The sequence below is a fragment of the Octodon degus genome, unplaced genomic scaffold (genome assembly GCF_000260255.1).
Source record: "Octodon degus isolate 3935 unplaced genomic scaffold, OctDeg1.0 scaffold00220, whole genome shotgun sequence".
NCBI lineage: Eukaryota > Metazoa > Chordata > Mammalia > Rodentia > Octodontidae > Octodon > Octodon degus.
Window position 1 is genome coordinate 2,330,803 of NW_004524796.1, and position 9,123 is coordinate 2,339,925.

At 39.5% G+C, this 9,123-nt stretch overlaps 1 protein-coding gene across 1 annotated transcript in view; it reads right to left on the reverse strand.

Annotated features, from left to right (window-relative positions):
- Positions 1-9,123, reverse strand: part of St8sia6 (ST8 alpha-N-acetyl-neuraminide alpha-2,8-sialyltransferase 6) — a 133,639-nt gene that overhangs the window by 123,575 nt on the left and 941 nt on the right. Inside the window, exon 2 of the mRNA XM_004645205.3 lies at positions 8,888-9,006. Coding sequence (XP_004645262.1) covers positions 8,888-9,006 — 119 coding nt within the window. The remainder of the gene's footprint in view (positions 1-8,887; positions 9,007-9,123) is intronic.

The following is a 9,123-nucleotide window of genomic DNA, read 5'->3' on the forward strand; positions in this document are numbered from 1 at the left end:
AAAATGTAATCATTGTACTGGTTTAGATAGACTACCATCAGAGAATTGGCACTAAGGAAAAAATAATTCAGTAATAGAGAGGACGCACTGGAGACATTAACCCAGCAGGCAGAATGAAAAGGACAGAGAACAGAAATCTGAAAGAGAAATAAAACTTCTGACCTAGGCAAAAGTTTACAGCAGAGAGGGGAACGATAAACATCTGAGGAAGATAGAAAATGAAGACTAACTCTTAAAAATACAAGCAGAACACCTGGGCCCCATAAAATAATTCCACATAACCTGGGTGTGGTGGCACGCACCTGTAATGCCAGCACTCGGGAAGGCTGGGGAGGAGGATCACCAGTTCAAGATCAACCTGGGTAATTTAGCAATTGCCCAGCGAGAATCCATCTCAAAGTGTGTAAAACATGTTGCGATGTGCAGCAGTTCAGGGTGAGGCCACAGGTTCAATGTCTAGTAACAAACAAAGGTAATAAAGGGGGAATCGAACGTATAGTTCTTTTTAGACTTAAAACTAACCAAGCCAAGTCATTAGATGATTAAAAAGACTTACAGACAAAATTAGTCAAACAGGACCACTATGTAGACATCATCATGGCTCTTTAACATTTTTAAATACAAAGGAAAAAATACTGTAAAGGTCCAGTAAAACAAATAATCAAACACCTTACTTTAGAAGAAATAAAAGTAAGATTTCTTTTATTTATCTTGCAGAGCTCCAAATGCCGGAAAATAGGGAATGGCTACAGAAGTTTTATGAAGGGGCTGAGGATTCAGCTCAGCAGTAGGACGCTTGCCTAAGGACGAGCTGGAAGCCCTGGGTTTGGTCCTCGGTACCAATAGCAAAAAATAAACCTCAGGGGCCAGGGAGATGGTTCAGTAGAATAAGCACTTCCCTGGCAAGCCCAAAGGCCTGAGTTCAATCCCTGGTTCCGCCAAAAAAATAAAAAATAAATAATAATAATAATTCTCTCCTAAAAAACAATTCAACCAAAAAGTAGAATAAAATTAAAAAGGCCAAAAGCAAACAAGGCAACTCCAAAAGTTTTATGAAATAAAAATGTGAAGTTATGATACAATTTGGTACCCATATACAAAAAAAAAAAAAATCCAAAGATTTCAAATGACAGTCATCTATATTCCAAAATATAGGCTAAAAGTTCTGGAAGACATAACCAAACTGACCAAGAACCAATAAAAGCAAAGAGTCAAAGAAATGGGAAGATGATTATTTAAAGCAGTAATTTTTTTTCAGTACCAGGGATTGAACTCAGGCTAGTGCTTTTTCTACTGAGCCATTTCCCTGGGCCCAGTAATTTTTTTCTTTACTTTTTTTGGTTTGTTTGTTTGTTTTGGCAAGATCTTGCTATGTAGTTCAAGCAGGCCTCAAACTCATCATGGTAATCTTCCCAAGTGCTAGGATTACAGGTGTCCCCCACCATGTCTGGATAAAATAGTAAATTTTAAGCACCAAAAAAAAATGATATTTCCACAGTATTAAGCAATAACTTAGTTCAAATTAAAAAATAATTCTCAAAAGAGAGTAATTAATAAAATTAAACTTATTAAATTAACTAGCTTATTAAATATTCTTTCTCTTTTGTCACATTCCAAAATAAATTCCAGCTATAGTAATTTTTAAATACTCCAATAAATATAAAAACTAAGAATCTACAGTTATTTCAAGGTAGCAAACATATAAAATGTTCAAAAATAGACTTGATAAAAGACAAATACAAGGGACATGACAAAAGAAAGATTGAAAGCTACAGACTAAATAGTCAAAAATACAATCAAAAGCTAACTATAAAATAATTTAAATGTACAGTGGATTAAAGTTGCATGCTTTTGACATATATCTTGTAAATCAATAAGAAGACAGAATATCTTTTTCTAAATGTATTTGGTACAGGGTCTGGTCTTACTATGTAGCTTGGACTCATAGTGATCCTCCCGTTTTCAGCCTTTAGTGCTGGGATTACGGGCATGTGCCACACGTCCAGACTTGGTGGTGCTCATCATTCCCAGGGGCCAGGCCAGCAGCATGTGGTGCTGGGGATCAAACCCTGGTAGCTGTGTTTGTCTAAGCAGGTGCGCAGTCCACTGAGCTATCTCCTCAGCTAAGACAGAATATCTTAATGAAAACAGATAAAGTTACAAATAGCCAAGTTAGAAAATTTAAGGGCCAATAAGCATCTTAAAAGTTAGGCACAGTGGTAAACAAATAGAAATTAAGATTCAATTTTTCAGTCTGGCCAGATAGCTCAACAGACTAAAGTGCCTGCTTAGGCAAAGCTCAGGGACCAGGGTTCAATTGCTGGCATCATATGCCGTGCAGGCCCCACCCCCAGGGCACCCTGAGACAGCAATTGTGACTGGGCATGGTGGTACATGCCTATAATCCCAGTGCTTGGGAAGCTGAAATCAGGAGGATCACCATGAGTCCAATCTGTGTAGCCAGACCTTGTAGACCCTATGCTACATACATTTAAAAAAAAATCAATTTTTCATCTTGAGGATGAAAATAGGGAAAAAATGAAAAGAAACTGTACTGTACAGTACTGGGAAGGATTTTGGGCCAGCAGTCACTCGTACACTGCTAAGTGTTGTGCACTTTGTGATGTATTACTGGAAATGTAACAGCAGCACCTTAAAATTTAATGTGGTTTGTGATGCCGCCCCCCAGCTCCTAGGAATTTATCCAAACAATCAAGAGTGAGTACAAAGGTCTAAAGTCATTCATATTGCAGAAGAAGTCAGAGATAATAAAAACCTCAGTATACAAAAGAAAATAAGTAAGAATATACGTACTTTCTTCTACTGTGCTCTAAAAATTATGTTGCAGAATACTAATGACATGAAGGGCCAGATATTAGTTTTTAAAAATATTATTAATCCATATAAATGCACACAGCAAAATTACTACACATGTGCACACAAATGATACTAAGAAGCTTACAAAGTATAAATAGTAGCCATCTTTTGGGTGTTAAAATCAGATGAATTTTTCTTTTCTTTGTTTTTCCAACAACATACAATGAAACCTCTGCAGTGACAGTCCCTATGGTAATATGACTTAGAACACAGCACGGCTGATGTCTGCCCTCTGTCTAGGCCTAGTACTCAAATCTGGACAAGTACCTTTGCAAGGATAAAAATCACAGAGAAGGTATAAAAGATCAGTAGTGGAGATGGAGAGAAAACAAGAAAGTAGAGGTGGGACCTCCACACTTCTGGAAAAGTCCTTGTCCAGTCACCCCAGATGAGTCATAACAGGCACCAGCTGCTGCTGCTTCCCAAAAAGTCTCAGCCAGCCATTGGTTTCTGAATCACTGCCATTGATATTTAAACCAAAAGATCACTGCCACTAAGATGGACTAAACCACAAACAGGACCTTGATAATTTCCAGGGAAGGATCCTGGAATTTTATATTCACTTGTTATGATGCTTATGTTAACAGCTTTTTTCCCCCTTTTTTATTGTACTTTTAGTACAGGCTCTACAGTGTCTCACTACACAGATGGGACTCCTGCTTTCAGCCTCTCAAGTGCTGGGATTACAGGCACAAGCTATCATGCCCAGTCTCTGTCAAAGTCTTAGCACAACTGAGAGGCAGAGCTGGCACAGCATGCTGGGATCAAACCCCCATCCCCTATATCTGCCTAAGCAGGTGCATTAGTCCACTGAGCTATCTGACCAGCCCTATGCTAACAACTTTAGAAGCCTTACAAAATTCCAGCTCCTCACTTCTAATAGCTATATATTACGCCAGGATTTTGTTGGATTTCTCTTCATCAAAAATGAAACTAACATTAAGGACAACATTAAATTCATACTTAAAAAACTTCTGCCATTTATGAATCTAAAAACAATTCACCAAATAACTATGAAGATAAAACCAAAAAATTTTCAGATATAATTATTAATAAATTTTTAAATTTGATTTTATGTATTCAAATTAAGAAAAGAGTCCAGGTCCCAAGTGCTGGGATTACATGTGCACACCACCACACCACACCCCGGAGGCAGGGCCTGCACTGCAGACCTGAGGATCAAACTCCTGGCCCCTGCATCTTAACAGACACTTTAATCCGCTGAGCTATTTGGCCGGCCCTCTGCTGGTCTATTAAATGGAGCAGTTAATGTTTAAATTATTTTTCTTTTTTTTTTCAACTCTGCATGTTTATATCTGGTAATCTAAACAACTAATCTGAAGATAATAATATGTAATACAAAAAAAAAAAAAAAAAAAGAAAAGAGTCCAGGACTGGGACTATATATATATATACATATATATGTGGTGGTGTGCACATGTAATCCCAGCACTTGGGACCTATATATATCTGATTGGAAGAGTCTTGTATGTAGAAGGTCCTGGGTTTGATCCTACAAAGAAAGAAAAAAAATAATAATAAAGGAAAGAAAAAAGAAAAAGATAAGATAAGATAGATTCCAAAGCTATACTCAAAAGAAGATCCATAGTAAATTAAACATTCTGTTATAAAGATGTTAAGGAATATGTCTAGATGCTCTCCCAAAGCCTCACAGCAACATAGGTGGAGCTTTGCAGAGGTGGCTGGATCTAGCTTGTGTGATGCAGGGATTAAGTATGTGATGCTGGGACTGAGGGTGTGTGATTTCTAAATTAGTTCATTGATTGGTTTGACATAGTTCTGGGTATGGATAATGGGAAGCCCCACACTGGGCATGACTGCTACTGCTCTAAGGGTATGTAGCTTAGACAGAATATGAGGGACAGAAGCAGTGCTGCTATTGCAACTTGCTGCTGGTCTCTTGTTGGCTTGATGTCTCCTGCGTGCAGTGAAGATTTCCTCACTGAACTATACCTTGACATGCCATTCTGCTTTGGAGCCAGCAAACTATGAACCAAAACCTCTATGAACTGTGAGCTGCAATTTTAACTTTGGGTGTCAGGTATTCTTTCTACAATGATAAAAGCAGCTCAGACAAAATGAAAAGGGAGAAATTACCAAAAAAAAAGCCAACCCCAGTAATACTGCTTAAGCTCTTCCATGACACTAGAAGTGTGGTAGTATTGTCAAAGGCACTCCTAGTGACTAACATTACTCTGATACCAAAACTCCACAAAGACTGGGGCCAATCTCCTCAATGAACATAGGTACAAATGCAGTTCAACTAGTCATCAGAAAGGCTTACACTGAAACGGGTTGTTTTCATCCCAGGGATGCAAGGATGGTTCGATATCAGCAAATCAATAAATGGAACATTACAAATAAACAGAAGTAAGGACAAAAGTCACATGACCATTGAAATAGATGTAGAAAATGTGGTGATGGAGTGGGGACATGTGGATGGGAGAGATGGGGAGGAAGAGGAAGTAAAAAGGATCAAGATTTGATTTGTATGTATCCCCATTTTGCACAATAAATGCAAGTAAATGCATTTACTTTGTACTGGAAACATACCAATAGAAAAGAAAAAAGATAAATACATTAAAAGAATGGCATCTTTAAACCAAAAGGTAACATAAAGAAAATAGGAGACAGACATATGTTGGAATCGAGAAATAAATCCAAAATGGCTTTATCATTATCGACAAATCTAGTGGCAGACTTTGACAAAGCTTATTTGAAAGAGAAAGAATCTAGTGTAATAGAATCATGATTTGAAAACTATACTTTTGTTTTGTTTTCTGTTTGGTTGCCCTGGCTGGCCTCAAACTCTGATGCTCCTGCCTCTGCCTCCCACGGGCTGAGATGATTGCAGATGCATGTTTCTCTGCCGGGTTTTCACTTTGTGGATATGTGGCATTGCCCTGACCAGTCTAAAACATCCTCCTGAGGATGATGGAGACAGCAAGCCTTTCTAATAAAAGAATGTGAAGATCAAGGGTAAGGTATTGTTGGATAAGTAATAGAGTTCATGGCAGCTCCAAGTGATTTACCAAATTCCTTATTAACCTCTTTTAGGACATTAAACATCTTTCCTGGAAGACTCAGCTCCTTGACTCGTCATGGTCCTGCCCCTTCGATCTCAACAAGTTACCATGAAAGCTTACACCTGAGTCAGGCTTTGAGGTTTAAGTCAGCATAGAAAACATGATGGAAGGGAACCCATGCATTTCCAGCATGGCATAACTATGGAAGGAAGATAAATGCAGAGAAAAATTGGGACATGGAGAGAGAATGGAAGGAACAATACCAAGGTAACATTAAGTTTAATAGCAAGAACAAGAGGGAATTTTGCCTCCTGTTCCTCTGATTACAATTGTAGAAACAGACACCTTCTTAGGCAATCCCCTCTCTTGAAACCAACCTAAGAGTAGGGTCTCATTTATTTGATGTGGCAAGTAGAAGAGGGCTTGATATTGAATTTTCCTGATTCTTTTATGTTTAGATGGGGCCCAAGGAAGAGAAAATTTTCCCCAGTGCCCAAGAGAACTCATCTGCGATCCGTGGGCACCAGAGGTGGCCAGGGAACATCAGCAGGGAAGGGGCCTAAGGGCAAGAAAAAAACCACAAGCCACAGGTGTCCCAACTCGCTGCTCACAGGTTACTTGGCCACCAGAGGGAAGTTCACTCTGGAGATTGCAGTCATCAAAGTAACCTATATTGTTGAACTCCAACTCTTACCTCTACCACTACCTCATCAAAGCCCCTGGGAGGCTCTCATAGATCTAGAAGTCATCTTCAAATGAGAAAAGATGGAGAGAGACATCTGTGCAATGCTACCAAAGAGAGGAAAAAGAGTTGCTTACTTTGTCACATCTAAGTACACACACACACACACACACACTCACAGAAGTTGCCCAGTATTTGTGAAAGGCTGCACAGCCAATATATTAACAGGGTGGGATTCTGGATCCCTGTGTCCTGGCTGCACCCTTTATTAACTCTTTGACTTTGGCTGAGTGACTTACTCGCTGGATGCTACAGTTTCTTCAAGCATAAATTAAGGGTAATAGTTTCTCTTAGTATTTTGTAAGCATTAAGTGAGTTAATAAATATTAAGTGCTTAGCTCAGTGTCTGGCCCTTAAGAAGAATTCATTAATTGTTAGCTACCCTTAGCATCATTAAGAGGAAGATAAGACCAGCTACAGAAAAATCAAGAGGCTGCAATTTCTCCACACAACCAAGTAGAATGGTGACTTAAAGTCCACACTTATGTACATAAATAATCAAAATCATAAACGATAAAGAGCATAGAAAATAAATCAAAAGACAAAGAAGTTTTTACAAACACAGCCATATGGTTTGAAATGAAAAAAATATTAAAACAAAATATATTCAATAAAAATATAAATTACCTATATCAGTTCAAGAAAAATGCCAACTCAAAAAGAAGCATACCAAAGGAAGCTGAAAAATTCATCAAAGAATTGTCTATAACAAGACCTAGGAACAGATCATTTAATGAGTACAGGCTCCCAAACTTTCTGAAAGGGACAAATACTGAACTCAGCAGAAGACACACTGCTAGCAGGTCACCAAGAAAGCCAGGCCACCTGCATACACAGATGGGCATAAAATAAAAATACAGGCCACTATTTCCCTCAAAAGCTTCAGCTGCTGTAGGACTCATTTTTCTGTGCCTCTAACATACTACGAAATTCCAGTGAGGGGATGGTTGCAGGTCACACTGTCTCTCGCTGTGGAATTTTTCTATGTACTGCAGGCTTTCTCAGGGCCAGGCCAGATCCACCTGGGAGGGGTCCTCCAGTCATGCAGTCAGAAGATTAGATGGATCCATGTGTCAAGAATATTCATAAGGACACAGGGAAGGAAAGGAATGCACAGGAGATAAAAAGAGGAGAAAGACCAAACACAAGATTGCAATAACAATAGCAATGCTAAAGAGCGGTTCCGTCCAGTCGGCAAAAGCATGAATTGATTCAATTCTTCTAGGAAATGTGATTTAAAATCTTAAGTGCACACACTTTGACTTAATAATACAACTTTTATCAATGCAGCCTATGGAATTAATGTGAAGTGAAGATAGATTTACATGCAAACACGAACTTAATAGACTTTTTTACAACACAAAAGCAGAAAGCAACCTACATGTCTAAAAATGAGAACAGCTAAACAGATTAGAGAACTTTATATAATGACTCATACAATAATTAAAAGTGATGTTTTGGAAAAATTTAACGGAATGCACAAGACTACAATTGTTTAGGGGGAGAGGTGGAGCATAGCTGCAAAGTAAAATCTAAAGTATATTTGGGGCTGGGAAGATAGCTCAGTAGACTAAGTGCTTGCCTGGCAAGCGCAAGGTCCTGAGTTCAATCCTTGGTACTGCAAATAATAATAATTAATAAAATTTATTGGTAAAATATACTTCACGAAAAGAAAGCAGACTAAAAGCAGCTTGAACGTGGTGGGTGGGTATCGTGACTCTGAGTAAATGTGCTTCCGTTTTATATATTTCCCCTATTATCTTAACTCTCTACCTTATGTGGTATTATCTTTACAACCAGCAAAAAAATATACAAAGCAAATAATTGTTGAATAGGGATAAATATTCATTAAAAAAAAAAAAAAGGCCTCATTCCCCAAGGACAAAAACACTCTTAGTACAAGGAAGAATTCCCTTCCTCCAAATCCAGTACAGAAAACAAAACTCAAACAACCAAATCTCTCAAGAAAGACAGGCTGAACCGCTTCTCCGCGGGGTTTCCACACTCAGCACCCATTTTTCAAGTGTAGCTGTTTTAGTATCTGCCTCGGTTTCGAAAAACAGTAGCTTCAGGGAGCAGGAAGTTTTATGCTCGCCGGCGTGCGCGAGAACGAGCTCGCGCGCGCGCACACACACACACGCACACACACACGTGTGCGCGCAGTTGCACACTCAGACGTGGCTCCAGGCAGACAACTCGAGCAGGTCCAGCTCCTCGGTACCTGTTCGTGGTGCGAGGCACCCGAGTCGCAGGGCTCCGGAGCGTCCTCAACGCGGGTGAGGTGCCATGGGTGTTCCTCCTGCTCTCCTCCACCAGGAGCCTGCACGGTGAGGGAGAAAACTAAGTTGTTAGACCCCGCGGGGAGCCGCCAGCTGTCAGGTTGGGCGCTGCTCGCTAAGCCTGGAGGGCCATCGTCAGGCACCCCGACTTCAGGGGCAGTACCCCACCCACGGACTT